The 24,298-nt window shown below is 45.7% G+C and overlaps 1 protein-coding gene across 3 annotated transcripts in view; it reads right to left on the reverse strand.

Annotated features, from left to right (window-relative positions):
- col16a1 (collagen, type XVI, alpha 1) overlaps positions 1–24,298 on the reverse strand; it is a 425,594-nt gene that overhangs the window by 41,255 nt on the left and 360,041 nt on the right. For all 3 annotated transcript variants that reach the window (XM_078237703.1, XM_078237702.1, XM_078237701.1), the window contains 7 exons: positions 23,329–23,382; positions 22,678–22,731; positions 20,792–20,845; positions 20,031–20,075; positions 14,738–14,791; positions 13,826–13,861; positions 1,480–1,542 (listed from right to left, as the gene is read on the reverse strand). In XM_078237703.1, the coding sequence (XP_078093829.1) occupies positions 1,480–1,542; positions 13,826–13,861; positions 14,738–14,791; positions 20,031–20,075; positions 20,792–20,845; positions 22,678–22,731; positions 23,329–23,382 (360 nt within the window). The remainder of the gene's footprint in view (positions 1–1,479; positions 1,543–13,825; positions 13,862–14,737; positions 14,792–20,030; positions 20,076–20,791; positions 20,846–22,677; positions 22,732–23,328; positions 23,383–24,298) is intronic.

Consider the following 24,298-nt stretch of genomic DNA (forward strand, 5'->3'; position numbering starts at 1 on the left):
CAATTCCTCTGTTATACACTCTTGATCCTGCCCTGCTGTTTGGTCCTTGCATTGCCCTTTCCCCCACTCCCCCGCTTTCCCCCCACTCTCCTCTTCTCTCTCCCCTGCTCCCCCTTCACTATCTCCCCGCTCCCTTCTCTCCCCCTCCCCTCTTCTTTCTGCCTCGTTCCCCTCGCTCCCCCTCCCCCTCCCTCCTCTCTCTCTCCCCTCTCTCCCCCACGCTCCCCCCCCCTCTCTCCCCTGCTCACTATCTCCCTGCTCCCTTCTCTCCTCTCCTTCCTCTCTCTTTCCCGTTCCCTTCTCTCCCCACTCCCCTCTCTTTCCCCCGCTCCCTCCTCTCTCTTCCCCGCTCCCTCCTTTCTCTCCTCTCTCTCCCACTCCCTCCTTTCTCTCCTCTCTCCCCCGCTCCCTCCTCTCTCTCCCCCGCTCCCTCCCCGCTCCCTCCTCTCTCTCCCCCGCTCCCTCCTCTCTCTCTTCCCCGCTCCCTCCTTTCTCTTCCCCGCTCCCTCCTCTCTCTCCCCCGCTCCCTCCTCTCTCTCCCCCGCTCCCTCCCCGCTCCCTCCTCTCTCTCCCCCGCTCCCTCCTCTCTCTCTTCCCCGCTCCCTCCTTTCTCTTCCCCGCTCCCTCCTCTCTCTTCCCCGCTCCTCCTCTCTCTCCCGCTCCCTCCTCTCCTCTTACCCATTCCCTCCCCTCTCTCCCCCATGCCCCTCTGAATTTGTAGTCTGTCTGTAATGATAACAATAAGTGGAACAGTCAGTTGGTGTTAAATCCAAATGTTTGCTCTTTGGGAAGGACAGAGATGATTCTGGTGTTTTATACATTGACCATAGTTTATTTTTTGAAGCTTTTGACTGGAAAGTGGGAATTCAGTTTATCGGTAGATGCTGTGAGGTGAGTATATGTCAGAGTATTCTCCACAGCTTTGAGGCAGAGGAACACTTAGCTCATCTAGCATCGGGGTGGCACGGTAGCACAGTGGTTAGCACTGCTGCTTCACAGCTCCAGGGACCTGGGTTCGATTCCCGGCTCGGGTCACTGTCTGTGTGGAGTTTGCACATTCTCCCCATGTCTGTGTGGGTTTCCTCCGGGTGCTCCGGTTTCCTCCCACAGTCCAAAGCTGTGCGGGTTAGGTTGATTGGCCAAGCTAAATTGCCCCTTAGTGTCCCGGGATGTGTAGATTAGAGGGATTAGCGGGTAAATATGAGGGTTAGAGAGATTAGCAGGTAAATATTTAGGGATATGGGGATAGGGCCTGTGTGGGATTGTTGTCGATGCAGACTCGATGGGCCGAATGGCCTCTTTCTGCACTGTAGGGGTTCTAAGGTTCTTAAGCCAGTTCTGGTATTCAGTGAGATTATATCTGATCTGAACGTTAACTCCCTTTATCCCCCTTCATTCCAGACCCGTCAAAACAGTAACCCAACACAAATCTCCCAATCTCAGTCTTCTCCTCTGTTCACTCCATCAGATTGGATTTACCTTTTCACCAGGTGGTCCTCCAGGTCCAGGTGATCCAGACTTTCCTGGGAAACCTATCGGCCCCTGGTAAACACACGGTAAAGATAGGGGTTAGACTGGTGACCAGTTACTCTCTCAGCCATTGTGTATCTGAACATAATAATCCCACAGAGCAGAGAGATAGTTATTGCACAAAACAAGACTATTCAGTCCACATGTTTGCTCCCTCCTCCAGAATCCTAAATCACCCCACAGCCCTGTATCCTCCGGTTCCTGAAATCTTTATCCTAACTACACATTGACCCGAACAGACTCATCCCCTGAAACTCTCTTTATTCAATCTTTTTAGAGTCATAGAGGTTTACAGCATGGAAACAGGTCCTCCGGCCCAACTTGTCCATGCCATCCTTTTTGTTAAAACCCCTATGCTAATGCCAATTGCCCTCATTTGGCCCATATCCCTCTACACCCATCTTACCCATGTAACTATCTAAATGCTTTTGAAAAGATAAAATTGTACCCGCCTCTACGACTACCTCTGGCAGCTTGTTCCAGACACTCACCACCCTCTGTGTGAAAAAATTGCCTCTCTGGACACTTTTGTATCTCTCCCCTTAAACATGTGCCCTCTAGTTTTAGACTCCCCTACCTTTGGGAAAAGATATTGACTATCTACCTTGTCTATGCCCCTCATTATTTTATAGAGCTCTATAAGGTCACCCCTCAGCCTCCTACACTCCAGAGAGAAAAGTCCCAGTCGATTCAGCCTCTCCTTATAACTGAATCCATCAAGTCCCGGCAGCATCCTAGTAAATCTTGTCGGCGCTCTTTCTAGTTTAATAATATCCTTTCTATAATAGGGTGACCAGAATTGCATATAGTATTCCAAGTGTGGCCTTACCAATGTCTTGTACAACTTCAACAAGACGTCCCAACTCCTGTATTCAATGTTCTCACCAATGAAACCAAGCATGCCGAATGCCTTCCTCACCACTCTGTCCACCTGTGACTCCACTTTCAAGGAGCTATGAACATGTACCCCTTGATCTCTTTGTTCTGTAACTCTCCCCAACGCCCTACCATTAACTGAGTAAGTCCTGCCCTGGTTCAATCTACCAAAATGCATCACCTCGCATTTGTCTAAATTAAACTCCATCTGCCATTCGTCAGCCCACTGGCCCAATTGATCAAGATCCCGTTGCAATTGGAGATAACTTCCTTCACTGTTCACTATGCCACCAATTTTGGTGTCATAGAACATAGAACATAGAAAGCCACAGCACAAACAGGCCCTTCGGCCCACAAGTTGCGCTGATCACATCCCTACCTCTAGGCCTATCTATAGCCCTCAATCCCATTAAATCCCATGTACTCATCCAGAAGTCTCTTAAAAGACCCCAACGAGTTTGCCTCCACCACCACCGACGTCAGCCGATTCCACTCACCCACCACCCTCTGAGTGAAAAACTTACCCCTGACATCTCCTCTGTACCTACCCCCCAGCACCTTAAACCTGTGTCCTCTCGTCGCAACCATTTCAGCCCTTGGAAATAGCCTCTGAGAGTCTACCCTATCCAGACCTCTCAACATCTTGTAAACCTCTATCAGGTCACCTCTCATCCTTCGTCTCTCCAGGGAGAAGAGACCAAGCTCCCTCAACCTATCCTCATAAGGCATGCCCCCCAATCCAGGCAACATCCTTGTAAATCTCCTCTGCACCCTTTCAATGGCTTCAACATCTTTCCTGTAATGAGGTGACCAGAACTGCGCGCAGTACTCCAAGTGGGGTCTAACCAGGGTCCTATAAAGCTGCAGCATTATCTCCCGACTCCTAAACTCAATCCCTCGATTAATGAAGGCTAGTACGCCGTACGCCTTCTTGACCGCATCCTCCACCTGCGAGGCCGATTTAAGAGTCCTATGGACCCGGACCCCAAGGTCCTTCTGATCCTCTACACTGCTAAGAATGGTACCCTTCATATTATACTGCTCCTTCATCCCATTGGATCTGCCAAAATGGATCACTACACACTTATCCGGGTTGAAATCCATCTGCCACTTCTCCGCCCAGTCTTGCATTCTATCTATGTCTCGCTGCAACTTCTGACATCCCTCCAAACTATCCACAACACCACCTACCTTGGTGTCGTCAGCAAACTTACCAACCCATCCCTCCACTTCCTCATCCAGGTCATTTATGAAAATGACAAACAGCAAGGGTCCCAGAACAGATCCCTGGGGCACTCCACTGGTCACTGACCTCCATGCAGAGAAAGACCCCTCCACAGCCACTCTCTGCCTTCTGCAGGCAAGCCAGTTCTGGATCCACAAGGCAACAGCCCCTTGGATCCCATGCCCTCTCACTTTCTCAAGAAGTCTTGCACGGGGGACCTTATCGAACGCCTTGCTGAAGTCCATATAGACCACATCCACCGCTCTTCCTTCGTCAATGTGTTTGGTCACATTTTCAAAGAACTCAACCAGGCTCGTAAGGCACGACCTGCCCTTGACAAAGCCGTGCTGACTACTTTTGATCATACTAAACTTCTCTAGATGATCATAAATCCTGTCTCTCAGGATCCTCTCCATCAACTTACCAACTACTGAGGTTAGACTCACCGGTCGGTAATTTCCCGGGCTGTCCCTGTTCCCTTTCTTGAATATAGGGACCACATCTGCAATCCTCCAATCCTCCGGAACCTCTCCCGTCTCCATCGACGATGCAAAGATCATCGCCAAAGGCTCCGCAATCTCCTCCCTCGCCTCCCACAGTAACCTGGGGTACATCCCATCCGGTCCCGGCGACTTACCAACCTTGATGCCATTCAATAGTTCCAACACATCCTCTTTCTTTATGTCCACATGCTCGATCCTTTCTGTCCACCGCAAACCAGCAGTACAACCACCCAGATCCCTTTCCACCGTGAATACCGAGGTAAAGTATTCATTAAGCACCTCCGCCATTTCTAACGGTTCCGCACAAACTTTTCCCCCTTCACCTTTTAAGGGTCCTATGCCTTCACATCTCATCCTTTTACTCTTGACATATTTGTAGAAAGCCTTGGGATTCTCCTTAATCTTACCCGCCAAGATCTTCTCATGACCCCTTCTCGCTCTCCTAATTTCCTTCTTAAGCTCCTTCCTACATCCCGTATACTCCTCTAAATCCTTAACACCTCCTAGCTCTCTGAACCTTCTGTACGCCTCTCTTTTCTTATTCACCAGGTTCATCACAACCTTCGTGCACCACGGTTCCCGTACCCTACCAACACCCCCCTGTCTCATCGGAACGTTGTCATGCAGAGCTCCAGACAAACATTCCTTGAAAATCCTCCACTTTCCTTCGGTACTTTTCCCCAAGAATGCCTCCTTCCAATTTACCCGTCTAATTTCCTCCCTGATGACACTGTATTTCCCTTTACTCCAGAGAAACACTTTCCTAGCCTGCCTGATCCTATCTCTTTCCAATGCTATCGTGAAGGAGATAGAATTATGATCGCTATCCCCAAGATGCTCACCCACTGAGAGATCCTCCACCTGTCCAGGTTCATTAGCCAGCACCAGATCAAGTACAGCCTCTCCTCTAACTGCAAACTTACTAACCATGCCCCCTATATTCTCATCCAAATCATTAATATAAATGACAAATAACAGTGGGCCCAGCGCTGATCCCTGAGGCACACTGCTGGTCACAGGCCTCCAGTTTGAAAAATAACTCTCTACAACCACCCTCTGGCTTCTGTCAAGAAGCCAATTTTGTATCCATTTAGATACCTCACCCTGGACCCCGTGAGATTTAACCTTATGCAACAACCTACCATGCGGTACCTTGTCAAAGGCCTTGCTAAAGTCCATGTAGACAACATCAACTGCACTGCCCTCATCTACCTTCTTGGTTACCCCTTCAAAAAACACAATTAAATTTGTGAGACACGATTTTCCACTCACAAAGTCATGCTGACTGTCCTGTCCAGGCATCTCTAAATGCCTGTAGATCCTGTCTTTCAAAATACCTTCCAACAGTTTACCCACCACAGATGTGAGGCTCACTGGCCTGTAGTTCCCAGGCTTTTCACTGCAGCCCTTTTTAAACAAAGGCACAACATTTGCCACTCTCCAATCTTCAGGCACCTCACCTGTGACTATCGATGATTCAAATATCTCGGCTAGGGGACCCGCAATTTCCTCCCTAGCCTCCCACAACGTCCTGGGATACACTTCATCAGGTCCCAGGGATTTATCTACCTTGATGTGCTTTAAGACTTCCAGCAGCTCCTTCTCTGTAATATGTACACTCCTCAAGACATCACTATTTACTTCCCCAAATTCCCTAACATCCATGCTTTTCTCAACAGTAAATACTGATGAGAAATATTCATTTAGGATCTCACGCATCTCTTGTGGATCCGCACATAGATTACCTTGTTGATCCTTAAGAGGCCCGACTCTCTCCCTTGTTACTCTTTTGCCCTTTATGTATTTGTTGAAGCTCTTTGGATTCTCCTTTGCCTTATCTACTAAAACAATTTTGTGTCCCCTTTTTGCCCTCCTGATTTCTCTCTTAACTCTACTCCTATACCCCCTTTACTCTTCAAGAAATTCACTTGATCCCAGCTGCCTGTGCATGTCATGTGCCTCTTTCTTCTTCTTGACCAGGGCCTCAATATCCTGAGTCATCCAGGGTTCCCGACTTTGCCCTTCACTCTAAGAGGAATGTGCTTACCCTGAACCCTGGTTAACACACTTTTGAAAGTGTGCCACTTACCAGACGTCCCTTTGCTTTCCCACAGACTCCCCCAATTAACTTTTGAAAGTTCCTGTCTGATACCATCAAAATTGGCCTTGCCCCAATTTAGAATTTTAACTTTTGGGACAGACCTATCATTCTCCATAGCTATCTCAAAACTAATAGAATTTTCTGTGTGCACAATCTCCCACACACTCCACATGATCATTACGGGATAATAACTCCTCACCACTGAGCCCTCAATCGCTCTTCAATCTTCACTGTTGTAAAAATTTCCTTTCAAAGGTCTGTACAGCACAGACGAAAATGCCTGTAAAATGCAGAACTAAAAATCTGTACACTAGAGTCAAACATCTGTACAACATATTTCTTAACATCTATACAACACAGGTCTAAACATCTGTACAACACAATAATAAATACCTGCTCAGTACAGTCCTAAACATCTGTACACAATACTAAGCAATTGCAAAATGCAGTCTTAAATGACTGTCAAACATAAGTCCTAAATGATTGTGTAACTAGTCCTTAATGCCGGTACAACACAGTCCTCAACATTTGTACGCTATTAATTAACAGTACAACACAGTCCTAAACATCTGTAAAATACAGTGGTCGGCATCTGTACAACACAATCTTAAACACTGGTACAATACAGCACTAAGTATCATAGAACCATAGAACCATAGAAAATTACAGCTCAGAAACAGGCCTTTTGGCCCTTGTCTGTGCCGAACCATTTTATGCCTAGTCCCACTGACCTGCACTTGGAATAGAACCACCTGCACTTGGAATAGAACCAATATAATGCAATCTTAAACACTGGTATTACATTGTGCTAAACAACTGTGCAAAAGTCCTAAACATCTGTACACTGTCCTGTATACATGTACATTCTTAAATATCTGCATGACTATACTAAACATCTGTATGACACACACCTAAACATCTTGCACAATAGCGTGCTGACCATCTTGTGCAATGCAGTTCCAAACATCTGTATAGGGTGGCACAGTGGTTAGCACTGCTGCCTCACAGCATCAGGGACCCGGGTTTGATTCCCGGCTTGGGTCACTGTCTGTGCGGAGTCTGCATGTTCTCTCTGTGCCTACGTGGGTTTCCTCCGGGTGCTCCAGTTTCCTCCCACAGTCTGAAACACTGGTTTGGTGCATTGGCCATGCTAAATTCTCCCTCAGTGTACCGAAACAGGGGCCAGAGTGTGGTGACTAGGGAATTGTCCCAGTAACTTAACTGCAGTGTTAATGTAAGCCTACTTGTAACACTAATAAATAAACTAAAACATACACAGTCCCAAACATATCTCCACAGTGCTAAATATCTGTACAACACAGTTCTAAATATCTGCACAACACAACATCTGTGCACTGTACTAAACAACTGTGCAACATGACTAAACATCTGTACAATACAGTCCTAAACACTTGCGCATTACAGTCAAAAACATCTTTAAACAATCCAAAACATCTATACAACACAATCCTGAACATCTATGCAACACTGTACTGAACAACTATAAAACACTGTCCTAAATGGTGTAACTGTACAAAATATACATACAGTGCTAAACGTCTGTACACAATCTATACCTCTGTAAAGACAGTACTAAACATATGCACAACACTGTGCCCAACAGCTGTACAGTACAATACTAAATGTTTGTACAACACTGTATGGTATAATACTTAACATCACTGCGACATGGTCCTAAAGATCTGTATGGCACAGTCTTAAGTACGTTTTACAACACAGTCTTAAACATGTTGTACAACACTGTACCAAACATCTGCATAACATAGTCCCAAACAACTATACATCATAGTACTAAACCTCTGAATATCATAGCACAACACTAAACATTTGCTTAACAGAGCATTAAACATCTGTACAGAACAGCAAAGAACATCTTTGTATCGCAATGCTGAACATCTAGAACATAGAACATAGAACATTACAGCGCAGAACAGGCCCTTCGGCCCACGATGTTGCACCGACCAGTTAAAAAAAAAAACTGTGACCCTCCAACCTAAACCAATTTCTTTTCGTCCATGAACCTATCTACGGATCTCTTAAACGCCCCCAAACTAGGCGCATTTACTACTGATGCTGGCAGGGCATTCCAATCCCTCACCACCCTCTGGGTAAAGAACCTACCCCTGACATCGGTTCTATAACTACCCCCCCTCAATTTAAAGCCATGCCCCCTCGTGCTGGATTTCTCCATCAGAGGAAAAAGGCTATCACTATCCACCCTATCTAAACCTCGAATCATCTTATATGTTTCAATAAGATCCCCTCTTAGCCGCCGCCTTTCCAGCGAAAACAATCCCAAATCCCTCAGCCTCTCCTCATAGGATCTCCCCTCCATACCAGGCAACATCCTGGTAAACCTCCTCTGCACCCTCTCCAAAGCCTCCACATCCTTCCTGTAATGTGGGGACCAGAACTGCACACAGTACTCCAAGTGCGGCCGCACCAGAGTTGTGTACAGTTGCAACATAACGCTACGACTCCTAAATTCAATCCCCCTACCAATAAACGCCAAGACACCATATGCCTTCTTAACAACCTTATCTACTTGATTCCCAACTTTCAGGGATCTATGCACACATACACCTAGATCCCTCTGCTCCTCCACACTATTCAAAGTCCTCCCGTTAGCCCTATACTCAACACATCTGTTATTCCTACCAAAGTGAATTACCTCACACTTCTCCGCATTAAACTCCATCCGCCACCTCTCGGCCCAACTTTGCAACCTGTCTAAGTCTTCCTGCAAACTACGACACCCTTCCTCACTGTCTACCACACCACCGACTTTGGTGTCATCAGCAAATTTGCTAATCCACCCAACTATACCCTCATCCAGATCATTAATAAATATTACAAACAGCAGTGGCCCCAAAACAGATCCCTGAGGTACACCACTTGTAACCGCACTCCATGATGAATATTTACTATCAACCACCACCCTCTGTTTCCTATCCGCTAGCCAATTCCTGATCCAATTTCCTAGATCACCCCCAATCCCATACATCTGCATTTTCTGCAGAAGCCTACCATGGTGAACCTTATCAAACGCCTTACTAAAATCCATATATACCACGTCCACTGCCTTGCCCCCATCCACCTCCTTGGTCACTTTCTCAAAAAACTCAATAAGGTTAGTAAGGCACGACCTACCTGCCACAAAACCATGCTGACTATCACCTATCAATTCATTACTCTCCAAATAACTATAAATCCTATCCCTTATAATTTTTTCCAACATCTTGCCGACAACAGAAGTGAGACTCACCGGTCTATAATTCCCGGGGAAGTCTCTGTTCCCCTTCTTAAACAATGGGACAACATTCGCTAACCTCCAATCTTCTGGTACTATACCAGAGGCCAACGACGACCTGAAGATCAGAGCCAGAGGCTCTGCAATCACTTCTCTTGCCTCCCAGAGAATCCTTGGATAAATCCCATCCGGACCAGGGGATTTATCTATTTTCAGACCCTCCAGAATATCCTGCACATCCTCCTTATCAACTGTAATACTGTCTATTCTACTCCCTTGCAACCCAGTGTCCTCCTCAGCTATATTCATGTCCCCTTGCGTGAACACCGAAGAGAAATATTGGTTCAATGCTTCACCAATCTCCTCCGGTTCCACACATAACTTCCCTCTGCCATCTATAACTGGCCCTAAACTTGCCCTAACCAACCTTCTGTTCTTGACATACCTATAGAACGCCTTAGGATTCTCTTTAACCCTATCCGCCAAAGTCTTCTCATGTCCCCTTTTAGCCCTTCTAAGCTCGCTCTTCAACTCCCTCTTAGCCAATCTAAAGCTTTCTAGTGCACTACCCGAGTGCTCACGTCTCATCCGAACATAAGCCTCCTTTTTCTTTTTAACCAACAAAGAAACTTTTTTGGTGCACCACGGTTCCCTAGCCCTACCAATTCCTCCTTGCCTGACAGGGACATACCTATCACAGACTCGCAGTAGCTGCTCCTTGAAAAAACTCCACATGTCGGACGTTCCCAGTCCCTGTAATCTCCTAGTCCAACCTATGTTTCCTAATTCTCTCCTAATAGCCTCATAATTACCCTTCCCCCAGCTAAAACCACTGGCCCGAGGTTCATGCCTATCCCTTTCCATCACTAAGGTGAACGTAACCGAATTGTGGTCACTATCACCAAAATGCACACCAACTTCCAAGTCTAGCACCTGGTCTGGCTCATTTCCCAGCACCAGATCCAATATAGCCTCACCTCTAGTTGGCCTGTCTACATACTGAAAAAGTAACACTGAATATCTGTACAACACAGCACTGGATAGCTGTACAACATGGAAACAAACATCCGGACAGCCCAGCAGTGAATATTTGTACAACACAATAGCACGTGGGTAGAGTGGACAATAGATTCAGTCTTAGAACAGAATCTTTAGCTGCTACTCTTGCAGGAAGGGTGATTTTCTATCGATCATTGGTGTTAAATGATGTGGGAGAGGGGGTGGGGAGGGATTCTCGTGTTCCCAAAAGCTCAGTTTGACCTGGGTGTATAACAAAGTGAGGATTATCTCAGACATCCTGGGCCAGAATTATATCAACTGTTCAGAGTCTGGTCATTGCGTTAAACATCAGTCTCCTATTAAAATTTGTGATATCAGCTTCTGGGAAAATTAAGAGATGATCAACTGTATTCAGCTTTGCCCAACTCATCTCACATCCCTAGGAAGGGCTTGTGAAAACCGCTTGTTCTTCACAAAATGTTAAGTCTGAGTGTGTGTGCGCGCGTGCCTGCGCGCGAGTGTAGGTCTGCATTTTTGTACGTATCTGTGCGTGTGTATGTGCGTGTGTGCACATGCGTATGTGTGCACGTTGTGTCATTTTTCTGTTGTTCTCTTAATTTTAAAAGTTATTAAACTGTAATATTCTCTGGTTCTAATGAAAAAAGACCTGAATTTTTATAGTGCTATCACCCAAGGATATCACAAAACACTTTACAACTAACCAAGTCCCTTTGAAAGAGAATTTCTGTTGCATTTGTGACTAATCCCGAAACATTAGCTGGTCTGTTCTCTGTACAGATCTGACCAAACCACTGGGTGCTTCCAGCATTTATCTGTTTTCATTTGCTATTCACCACACATCAGTTCCATTCCTCAAAGTGACATCCCCCAGAACAGGAACCAACTTGCTCGATATCACCTCACACACAGTTCTGTTCCTTATCAGTGGAAGGCTGAGTCAGAGGCAGTGGGTTCACATCACCTTCTGGAACTAAAGGCTGACATTGCTGTGACTGCGGGAATGCTGCACTGTCAGAGATAGCATCTTTTAGATAAGATGTTAAATCGTGGCCAGTCTGCCCTTTCACAACAGATCCCATAGCACTATTTGTAGGAGAGCAGGTGAGTTATCCCTGGTGTCCTGGCCAGTATTTATCCATGATGTGGAGATGCCGGCGTTGGACTGGGGTAAGCACAGTAAGAAGTCTCACAACACCAGGTTAAAGTCCAACAGGTTTATTTGGCAGCACTAGCCTTCGGAGTCTCAGGCTCCTTCATCAGGTGAGTGAGGACTTGTGTTCTCAAACAGGGCATATACAGACACAAACTCAATTTACAAGATTATGTTTGGAATGCGAGTCTTTACAGGTAATCAAGTCTTAAAGGTACAGACAATGTGAATGGAGAGAGGGTTAAGCACAGGTTAAAGAGATGTGTATTGTCTCCAGCCAGGACAGTTAGTGAGATTTTTCAAGCCCAGGCAAGTCGTGGGGGTTACAGATAGTGTGACATGAACCCAATATCCCAGTTGAGGCCATCCTCATGTGTGCGGAACTTGGCTATCAGTTTCTGCCCAGCGACTCTGCGCTGTCGTGTGCCATGAAGGTCACCTTGGAGAATGCTTACCCGAAGATCAGAGGCCGAATGCCCGTGATTGCTGAAGTGTTCCCCGACTGGAAGGGGACACTCCTGCTTGGTGATTGTCGAGCAGTGTTCATTCATCCGTTGTCGTAGCGTCTGCATGGTCTCCCCAATGTACCATGCCTCAGGACATCCTTTCCTGCAGCGTATCAGGTAGACAACGTTGGCCGAGTCGCAAGTGTATGTACCTGGTGGATGGTGTTCTCACGTGAGATGATGGCATCCATGTCGATGATCCGGCACGTCTTGCAAAGGTTGCTGTGGCAGGGTTGTGTGGTGTCGTGGTCACTGTTCTCCTGAAGGCTGGGTAGTTTGCTGCAGACAATGGTCTGTTGGAGGTTGTGCGGTTGTTTGAAAGCAAGAAGTGGGCGTGGGATGGCCTTGGTGAGATGTTCGTCTTCATCGATGACATGTTGAAGGCTCCGGAGACTGCCCCGGAGCGGAGAAGCTGAGACATCTTCTCCAGAGCCTTCAACATGTCATCGATGAAGACGAACATCTAGCCAAGGCCATCCCCACACCCCCACTTCTTGCCTTCAAACAACCGCACAACCTCAAACAGACCATTGTCCGCAGCAAACTACCCAGCCTTCAGGAGAATAGTGACCCCGACACCACACAACCCTGCCACAGCAACCTCTGCAAAACGTGCCGGATCATCGACACGGATGCCATCATCTCACGTGAGAACACCATCCACCAGGTACGTGGTACCTACTCTTGCGACTCGGCCAACGTTGTCGACCTGATACGCTGCAGGAAAGGATGTCCCGAGGCATGGTACATTGGGGAGACCATGCAGATGCTACGACAATGGATGAATGAACACCGCTCAACAATCACCAGGCAGGAGTGTTCCCTTCCAGTTGGGAACACTTCAGCGGTCACGGGCATTCAGCCTCTGATCTTCGGGTAAGCATTCTCCAAGGCGTCCTTCATGACACACGACAACGTAGAATTGCTGAGCAGAGAGTGATAGCAAGTTCCGCACACATGAGGACGGCCTCAACCGGGATCTTGGGTTCATGTCACACTATCTGGAACCCCCACGACTTGCCTGGGCTTGCAAAATCTCACTAACTGCCCTGGCTGGAGACAATACACATCTCTTTAACCTGTGCTTAACCCTCTCTCCACTCACATTGTCTGTACCTTTAAGACTTGATTACCTGTAAAGACTCGAATTCCAACCGTTATTTTGTAAATTGAGTTTGTGTCTGTATCTGTCCTGTTTGTGAACAGAACTCCCACTCACCTGATGAATGAGCCTGAGACTCCGAAAGCTAGTGCCAAATAAACCTGTTGGACTTTAACCTGGTGTTGTGAGACTTCTTACAATATTTATCCCTCAGTCAACATAGCTCAAATTAATTGTTGATTTATCTCACTGCTGTTCGTGGCCTTTTGTTCAGCGTTAATTGCCTCTCATGTTTGCTGAGGAAAGAAGATTGAATTCTCTTCAGAAATACTTCTTTGACCATGAGGCCATTTTTGTCACATCCTGAGGATGTGACAGGTGCTATATAGATGAAAGTCTTTCCTTCTCAGCAGATACTCAGTTAGCTCTTTAACTATTAATTTATTGGGAATTTGGAGCCCAGGTTAAAAAGACAATTTTCTAGCTGCCTAAATATTTTAGATCCCAAATGTTGTCCATTCTTTAGTGAAGTCTCACTCACCTGCTGTCCAGGAAATCCAGGCTGTCCCTGAAACCCCTGGAAAAGAATGCAGAGAGATTAGCCCTGGATATGGAAACGTCACCATGCTGTTTCTCATCCTTAGTGTCCCAATCTCATCACAATTTGCAACTTTTGCCCCCAGTTACCCATTCACGCGATGTTGGAGCAGCTATTGAATGATGCTCAGGGGCTGTGTTCACTTGGTTCTAAAAGTGAAAGGCCAGTGTTAGGAACAGGAGGAGTCCATTCAGCCCATCCACCTGTTCTATTGGTCAGTTAGAATATGGGGCTGATTTGTACCTCAATTGCATTGTCTGATCTTTCTTTCATATGCCTTAAAACACCCGCCCTACAAGATTCAACCAATCTCAAAGATTTCAGCTAACCCCCAGAATCCAGAGCCTTTCATGGGCGAGAAGTCCAGGTTTCCACCGCACTGTGTGAGGGAGTACCTGCTAACATCACCTGAACAACCTGCTTCTAATTTTGAAGGTCATGATCCTTGCTCTAACTCATAAAGGCCAAGACTCTTCATCAGACAGAGCATCCCTCTGGTCTGGGACACATTCTGTTCCATGAGGAATGGACAGCACTCCAATGCAACCTTCCAATCTCTGTCAGAGGGAGGCTTTCTCAATACAATTCTGGAGAGATTGATGATGAAAGTTGTATTTTAGCCAATGTCTACAGTCTGAAGCTCTGTCAGAGGCCTGAGGCCTCGGAAGGAGTGGCAACCTTAAACATGTGCACTGCCTGACCCACATCTCCAGTGGGATAGAGTCCTCATGCTGAGCTCGTAGATCAGAGACAGGGTACAATGCTTGGAACTGCAATCCCCATGAGATTGGTTGGTCACTAGGGAACAGTCTACCCACAGTTCTGTCAATAATTACAATCAGAAGCACTACTTACTTGATCTCCCTTTTCGCCTCGAGAACCCGGTAATCCTGGGCCGCCTTTGGGACCCTGTCAAAGAAAAAAGAAAGCAGAAAGGTTTAACAGTTGTAACAAATTCACTGGAGGGAGGCTTCGATTGGAGAATTGGCCTTTAGTGTTGAAGTCCGATTTCTTAATCGCACTTCTGCCCAATGAATGCTTGCATCAGAAGACCTGCCTCATCGATCACATACTTAGAGCAGATCCTTATCACCACACCTGTCATTACAAATACATAGGTTTCAATAAGGCTACAAACTCTTCAACATAGTCATTCTCAGGCAGGGGGCCTGGTCATGCACAGCTCATCCTGAGTGGGAGTCAAAACTGCTGTGCCAGAGGTTCATTATTGGGTCCATTTCTATGTGGAGAAGGAACATACCCACAATCCATCTGAACAATGCTACTGATGCCAAGTGTAGTTTGTGACGGGCACATTTCTCTGAGGGGGTGTGAGGGTGATGTCCCTCTCCACCACATCAGGTTACTCTGTGCGGCATACCCTCCTGCTCCACCATCAGCAACACCCAATTGAGATTTTGGTGTTTTGAGTAGAAGCCACTTTTTTTTTAGCTGAAACAAAGCCAGTGAACTCAGGGCAATCAATAGCCCTTTAAAAATTGCTGCTACATGATTACCCAACCCAGCTCCCCAGCGTGCTCTCAGTTCCCATGTCATTTTCCTATTTGTAAATTGTGTTTGTGTCTTTATATGCCCTTTTTGTGAAGACGACTCCCACTCACTTGATGAAGGGGCAGTGCTCCGAAAGCTTGTGGCTTGTGCTACCAAATAAACCTGTTGGACTTTAACCTGGTGTTGTGAGACTTCTTACTGTATTTTCCTTTAGAGCATGAGGTAGGGTCAGCTGGTTACCCCTTGATCAACACCCAATGTCTCACTGTGCCCAGGCCATGCTATTAGTCCTGTAGTTACCCCGTACACTGACATGACAGCTCTCTATGGAGAAACAGCTCACCAATGGTGCAGCTCTCCTTGAATCATCCAATATGGTCAATCTTTTATGATACTTTGATGTTCCTTTACTAACAATGCCCGTGTGAAGAGTGGGCAGCAGCTTCACCCTAAACCATCATTTCCCTCGAATCCTACAGATTGCCAATCAGGATTCAACTGGTGTTTCTCAACTGGACCGGGACAACATGCCTATAATCTTCACCTGCAGGGGCTTCATAAGGACAATTAGTGTCTTTGTGGACAATTACATTCCATTGTTGTGAAGTTGAGTTTGTAAAGATGTAAAGAAAGATTTGTAAAGAATGTAAAATACGAGAAGGAGAACAACAGGCGTGGTCCCTTTAAAAGCTGGTTTTGTATTCAGGGCTTGAATGTTTAAATACAAGGCACATAGGATACAAAGAGTGCAACATTGTTGTACCAAAAGCCAGACAACAGGGTTGCCTTGGAAACAGGCTCTGCAGGTTTTTGTATTTTGTTAGCCTATGTTTTTAAAGAAAACACTCAGCTAGAGGGAACCTATCAGATTGGAATTTGCTGTTTTTTTCAACCTCAGACCAATCGGGTTATAGGGAATGGATAGATCATCCAGAATATAAACAGGAATTCAACTGCCTGTCTTCAGTGACTTCAGTTCAGTTCGTGAGAACATCTCCCAAGTCAGGGCCAGAATCAGATTAACTGAAGCAATTAAAGGCAGTTAAGGGCAGTTAGATCAACTGGAGCAGTTAGTTTTCAACTCTGCTAGTTTCAGACAGGTCTTAAGGTAAACCCACCCTCTAACCAGTGAAAAATACTAAATTAGACAGCGCATACAGACAACAGACACCTACTGAAGAACTCCAAAACTTTCCGAACGCTATCACACCTGGTTGCATAATTTCTTTGAGAGTGACTAAAATTCTGTTATTACTGTTTTGGTAATGAATGATCCTCGTGTTTATTTGAACAGAATTTCAGTCGAACCATCCTTTAATTAAAATGTTACTGGTTAAAGTTCCTGGTTGGTTAAAATAAATAGTTTGTTAATTATTCATTTAAAGCAAGCGTCAGGTCTTCATATTAATGAACCTCTGAACGTTAATGTAGAACAGTTAACACTTTCCCAAACACTTTACCAGATTACGGAGCGAGGTAAAGGGGATTTACCTCTGCGTCAAAACACCATCTCCCACATCAGTGAATCAAACCCAATGACTAAACTATCTGATAATCCAGCTGCTTTGCCTGCTTTTGAAGACCAAGTTGTCTTGACATCTCCACAAATCAGACTTGGATTCAGCACAGATTAAATTAATAAGTAACATGGAGCGTGGGAATTGAGGAAATAGAGCTAGTTTTAAGTTATATTTATATTTTGTGGGTGTTAGGAATAAGGTTCAGTTTAATTTATATTTCTGCATTTGTGTGTTGATTTTGATTTCACTTTAAAATATGACTGCAATTTTATGAGGTTTTATGGCACTAACAGTAGGAAAACCTATGTTGCCTAGAAACAAGGGGCCCATAGAGACAGGACAGCGTTTTTTGTTCAGTTGGTGATTGGGCTCTAAGGTGAAAGGAGCAGTTTAAATCTCTCTCTAGTTGGACAATACTAGCAGATTGCTGAGGAAAATAAGTTGAAGAATCTTAGGTGAGTTTCTCTTAAGTTAGTGGAATGGTGAACGTCGACTGAGTTCTGGATCTTAAGGGAGATACCAAATTGTTAGCAGTCCACTGGGAAAGGGAACTGCAGGTCTGAAAGAAAAAGGAGAAAGGTCCTGAGGAGACCCTTACGTTAAGTCAAAGGAAAAGAACAGGAATCTGGAAAAGGTCCTCTTCAGTGAAGTTAAGGGTGAGGAGCAAAAGAAGATTCCGAGTTTCAACTGAGAAAACTGAAGGAAGAAGACTTAAAGTAAATTAGGCTTGTGAAGCAGTGATGTTCTGTGGGTACATCTGAATACCTGAGAAAGTGCGCGGAAAGTGAAGCTGGAATGTACATGGAGATCTAGGGGAGAGAATGAAACCCTGGAGGTGGACCCTTATGGAAGGTGTCTGAGAAAAAGCGTTGTTTGGGAGGAGAGACTAAAGCGAGTACTTTGAGTGTTGAGCTCGGAAACCCTTGTGTGAAAGACAGAGCTCCAGTGAGTCCAGTTAGCTCACAGAGTGGGAAGCGGGGAGTTGATGAGAAATCCAGAGCAGTTGTTTAGGGTGGCGTCTGCCACTCGATTTCAGAGTGTAGTGTGCCTGATCACATTTCACCCATTGATTTGCCGGACTGTGTACTGACTGTGAATGTGAGAGTATAAGATAGATTTTGGAGCTTTTGCTACCCTTATAAATCTGTACATATCTGTGAAGGTGTAGTCGGGGTGAGAGTGGAACTTATTATGGTTAATGTTTTCTGGTTTAGTAAATGTTTTAATATTTTGTTACAAGTACATCAGCAGTCTCTGTGACTCTGTTCAGCAACTTCTCCACATTGCTAAATGGAATAAAAGTTAGCATCTATCAGGCCGGGTTCCAGACTAGGAACTGACTTGTCTGATCGTATCAGCTGGATTGTAACAAGCACCAGAATGTCACGGGGTATTCAACGACATCATAGATTTTTAACAATATCATTTCAGTGTCCACACGCTGACCGACACTTGCGGGACGCACGCAGGGAGGTGAGACTTGGCCCTTGGTGGTTGACTCTTAAATGCCCTCAAGGATGGGCAATAAATGCTGACCCAATCAGTGGTGCCTACATCCCACAAACGGATAAAAAACATGCTACCTTGTCCTCTCTCTCAGTGACTGGCTGTTGCAGGGAGATGTTTGCTGTGGGTCAGATGATGATGCTTTTCCTCCAGAGGTTGTGCTTATGGTCTGGATGGACTTGGGCACATAAGACAGACTTACACTTGAGGGAACACATCGGCCCTCGAGCCTGCTCCACCATCCAATAAGATCATGACTGACCTGATTGTACCCTTAATTTCACATTCCTGCCTACCCCCGATAAACTTCCACCTCTTGCAAAGGGGGCAAATCTTTGCCCACTCACCTAATCTATATCCTTTTGTAGCCTCCTTATGTTCTCTTCAGAGCTTATTTTCTTCCCTATCTTTGTAGCATCAGTAAATTTAGCAACCGTACCTTCAATCCCTTCATCCAAATCATTTATATAAATTGTGAACAGTTCAGACTCCAGCACTGATCCCTGTGGCACACCACTCATTACATCCTGCCAACCAGAAAATAACCCATTTATGCCAACTCTCTGTTTCCTGTTAGTTAGCCAATCTTCGATCCATGCCAATAGGTTTACCTCCCATAACATGAGCTTATATTTTATGCAGTAATCTTTGATGTGGCACCTTATCAAATGCCCTCTGGAAATTTAAGTACAGTATATCCACCAGTTCCCCTTTATTCACAACACATGTGACTCCTTCAAAAAACTCCAATAAATCGGTTAAACATGGTTTCCCTTTCACAAAATAATGTTGCCTCTGCCTGATTACCTTGAAGTTGTCCAAGTGCCCTGCTATAATAGCTTTCATAATAACTTCTAGCATTTTCCATATGACAGATGTTAGTCTAACTGGCCTGTAGTTTCCTGCTTTCTGTCTTTCTCCCTTTTTGAATGAAGGAGTTACATTTGCTATTTTCCAATCTAATGGAACCTTCCCCAAACTAATGTATTTGGAAAATTAAAATCAACTCATCAACTATCTCACTAGCTATCTATTTTCAGAGTCTCGGATGAAATCTATCAGGAACCTGTGCTGTCAATTCATTCTCTGGTTAGTAAAATCAGTGACTCACGCTGAGATGAGACCCCACAGCCACTGGCAGACCCCCAGCATCCTGACCCAGGTTGTCAATCTCCTTCAGTAAGTCTGGGCAGTCAGTGTTAACAAGGCGTCTGACTCTGAGGGGACAGAGTGTGGACGTCACTGCAGAAACCAACCTGCACCTCAATATCTAGGAGGCTGGGTTAAACATCACACCCAATTGACAGTCAAAAGCAAAAAACATCTGGTTTGGGACGATACATACGAATTGTGAAATGTTTGCAAGAAGTACAATCTAAACTGCCTTTCATCAGCTCTATGGTCTGTCTCTTTGTCTCTACCCAAGCCCTTTACCCTCTCCACCCCTAATCCCATTCAACAAACCACTGAAGCTACCTGGTTTCCCCACTGAGCCCACAGTTGGCCCATTTGTACAAGTTAGGTCTCATTTCTGCTTTTCATAATAATTTACCTTCTCTAATCGATTCTTATCGATCTAGTCAGTTAATTCCAAAACACGGCATACTCACCGTTGGGCCTGCTGGGCCTTGGGGGCCATGGAGACCAGGTGGGCCCTGCAATGAGAAGTAGAATGTTAGAGTGGAGGAGGCTGGTTGTGAAATGCTTGCAGTGTGGAGGCGGACAGAGGACAGTCTTGATAATGGGAGGATAATGGCATTAGAGGCTCATGCAGCTCAAGGTCAAATAGTCTGGTTGAACCTGAAAAGGAATTGGCATCAATAACTCTCACATTCGGCCCCAAATAGGTCAGACAGAGAGCTGAGAAAATGCCTTGGGCCTGGTCACGTAGATGAGGCTGAAATGGTGTCAGATCAATTACTGTCCCATTTGCACTGAGATTCTGGTTGCTGCATTGGGTCCTGATGAGATATTGCCTGTTTCAGACCAGACACCACTGGCCATATGTAACTCGGGATTGATACTGTGATGTTTGTAGGGTTGAGGCACCATTGGGTCAAGCATTCTCTGTGCATTCTCTGCCCACTTGGAGCAGGTATGAAGCAGCCTGGCCAACAGGCCTTAAAGGGGGTCACTGGAGATCGTTCAAAAAATGATCACCATTCCCTTTTCACTTTGAACAGGAGTGGGAATGCATCTCCTGGACTTTTAAAGCAAAATACGCGTGAGAGAGAAAGGAATACAGAAATTATGAGAGGGGAAGGTGACAGGAAAAACGATACAATTAAGAACAAAATTGGCCTGGACAATGTCACTGGTCCTGAGTTTGTCGATACAGATTCTGGGTATTTACTGATGTTCTTGTCCTTACCGACTCGCCTTTCTCTCCAGCTGGACCTGAGTAACCTTTCTCTCCTTTCAGCCCCTGAAAGAAACATTAAAAATAGATTCATGGGGGTATCTTTCACAAGGTGCAGGAATAAATGAATTCTACTGCAAAAACCCAAACCCTAACCCTAACCCGAAGGCAGGTCACATTGCAAGGACCGAAGGAAGGAAGTTGTAGGGAGACTTGATATTTTTCTATGTAAGCATTCATAGTTGTTGAGATACTGTTGTAGGTCAGCTTGGGAACAAACCAAAACACAATCATTTTAATGATGACAGGACAACGAGTTACAGACAGTAACAAGGCTGTAACTACAGAAGATAGATATCACCTCAACTCTTCTGAATAAGAGGTGAGCGTGTTTTGAAACTGTTTGTGCCTTTCCTGTTTGGACCGGTTCTGACTTCTCACCTTTGATGCCATTCGTTATAAATCCTGACCCCTTGCGGCAACCAATGACCAATCAGTCACACTGTTGCTTATTTAAAGTTGGCACTCAGTTTGTCTTCTCTCACTCCTTTTCAGACGCTTTCAAGCATATGTGACAAAAGGTCAATTATGCTATCAAGCTACGGCACTTACATCCCATTCTCCAAATAGAAAGCTGGGATTACACCATGGTTAGATACAGAGTAAAGTTCCCTCTACACTGTCCTCATCAAACACTCCCAGGGCAGGTACAGCACGGGGTTAGATACAGAGCAAAGCTCCCTCTACACTGTCCTCATCAAACACTGTGGAGATGCCGGCGTTGGACTGGGGTAAACACAGTAAGAAGTTTAACAACACCAGGTTAAAGTCCAACAGGTTTATTTGGTAGCAAAAGCCACACAAGCTTTCGAAGCTCTAAGCCCCTTCTTCAGGTGTGGCTTTTGCTACCAAATAAACCTGTTGGACTTTAACCTGGTGTTGTTAAACTTCTTACTCATCAAACACTCCCTGGGCAGGTACAGCACGGGGTTAGATACAGAGTAAAGCTCCCTCTACACTGTCCCCATCAAACACTCCCAGGACAGGTACAGCACAGGGTTAGATACAGAGTAAAGCTCCCTCTACACTGTCCTCATCAAACACTCCCAGGACAGGTACAGCACGGGGTTAGATACAGAGTAAAGCTCCCTCTACACTGTCCCCATCAAACACTCCCAGGACAGGTACTGCACGGGGTTAGATACAGAGTAAAGCTCCCTCTACACTGTCCTCATCAAACACTCCCAGGACAGGTACAGCACGGGGTTAGATACAGAGTAAAGCTCCCTCTACACTGTCCCCATCAAACACTCCCAGGACAGGTACAGCACGGGGTTAGATACAGAGTAAAGCTCCCTCTACACTTTCCTTTCAATGTAAGTCTAGATGCAGTCAACACCTGCGGCAGCTCTAATCCTTTACTATTTACTATGCCAGTCCTATGTCTGCTCTCTCTTATACAATCTAACACCAATTTATGGCTAACATTGTGCTGCATTTGCTTGTTCCATCCCGTGTGATGTGAGGTGGTGTGAGTCGAGGCTGAAAGTTCGATCACTACCTCAGTCATACAAAGGGCCTGGCCAAAAACAACATGAAATAGAAGTTCTTGTTTCACTGTCTCTCAGATCCCTCCCAACGTTCTATTGCACACATCTGACCAAGAGACAACTATTCGAGCATGAGGGCATCTCTCCAGCCCGGGGGAGAAACACTGGATACTGACTGGGATAAAAGCCCGATTTTCAATCTGAGATCTTCCAGATTCACATGGCTCCGTTAGCTTTCAAGTAGAACACTCTCCAACTCAAAATCACATCTTAATTGTGGACAGAATATTGAACACCTGCCCAATCAGTGTGCTCGTTTCACAGACACTCTCCACAATGAGGACTTACCGGGAGGCCAGGCATTCCCACTGATCCTGGGTATCCGGAGGGGCCGGGAGGACCCTAGGAGGCAAACACATCACATCATGGTTACTCAGAGTGACTCTGACTGGCTGTACCTCACAAGGAGAGCAGCTTCTTCTGGTGGGGGAGCTTGCAAGGCAGCTTCTGCGTTCCCTGTAGCCCCCGAGGACAAGGCTGTTCTACTGTGAATGAAGCAACTCCACAGAACAGACAAGAGATGATAAAAGCAAAATGCTGCGGATGCTGGAATCTGAAACAAAAGACAGAAAATGCTGGAAAATCTCAGCAGGTCTGACAGCATCTGTGGGGAGAAAATGGAGCCAACGTTTCGAGTCTGGATGACCCTTTGTCAGAATCAAGAGATGACTGTGCCCCCCACCGAGCCTGTTGGGATAATCCCCTTTGGGAAGCACCCTGAAGGGCTGCTCTGTTTTAGCATCAGTCCAGCTGCATAATGATCCTTGTTCAAATCATTAAGCATCTTTCCTGATGCTATGCCCCACTCCCAGTTATATACCCTGCTTCCAATAGAGTGCTCTTCCATCCTGGAGTGATCCAGCTCCCTCCCGCTGACAGTAACCCCCATACACACAGTTACATATCTGACATTAATGAGCTCTCATGGCCTGAACTCACCTGATCTCCTTTGTGTCCTGTCATCCCGGGTAATCCCCGCTCTCCCTGAAGACCCTGTTGGTAAAAATATTTTTCTTTGAAAGAGAGTTCTCAGTGGAATGGTGAATGTCCCGAACTCTTTGTCAACATGAGAATCTGACGCTGGACTCCTGGGGTTTTTGTGCTCCAAGTTCTCCCAGGCAGGTTTCTGAACAAATAAACCCTGCCCAGGTATCAGCTTCTCCTCCATTGTAAGCTCACCCCCTGCCTTGCATTGGGAAATGTAAGACCCTGTTACTAAGAGGACACATCAAAGATGCTGCAACATTCAGCCTGAAAGAGCCTGACACTCAGTGAAGGGATCAGGCCATTAGAAAGCAGCGGCAGGATCAGACAGAGTCAGCATGGATTTATGAAGGGGAAATCATGTTTGACAAATCTGTTGGAATTCTTTGAAGATGTAACTAGTAGAGTTGACAAGGGGGAGCCAGTCGATGTGGTATATTTGGACTTTCAGAAAGCGTTTGACAAAGTCCCGCACAAGCGATTATCGTGCAAGATTAAAATGCGTGGGATTGGGGGAAGTGTATTGAGATGGATAGAAAACTGTTGGCAGAAAGGAAACAAAGAGTGGGAATTAATGGGTGCTTTTCAAATTGTGAGGCAGTAACTAGTGGGTACCACAGGGATCGGTGCTGGGACCCCAACTATTCACAATATATATTAACGATTTGGATGAGGGAACTAAATGTAACATCTCAAAGTTGCAATGATACCAGGTTGGGTGAAAGGGTGAACTGTGACGAGGATGCAGAGATCCTTCAGAATGATCTGGACAGGTGGGTGAGTGGGCTAATCAATGGCAGATGCAGTATAATTTGGATTAGTGTGAGGTTATTCCCTTTGGAACAAAAACAAGGCGGCAGATTACTACCTGAATGGCTATAAATTGGGAGAGGGGAGTGTGCAGCGGGACCTGGGTGTCCTTGTG

The sequence above is a fragment of the Mustelus asterias genome, chromosome 21, assembly GCF_964213995.1.
Source record: "Mustelus asterias chromosome 21, sMusAst1.hap1.1, whole genome shotgun sequence".
NCBI classification, from domain to species: domain Eukaryota; kingdom Metazoa; phylum Chordata; class Chondrichthyes; order Carcharhiniformes; family Triakidae; genus Mustelus; species Mustelus asterias.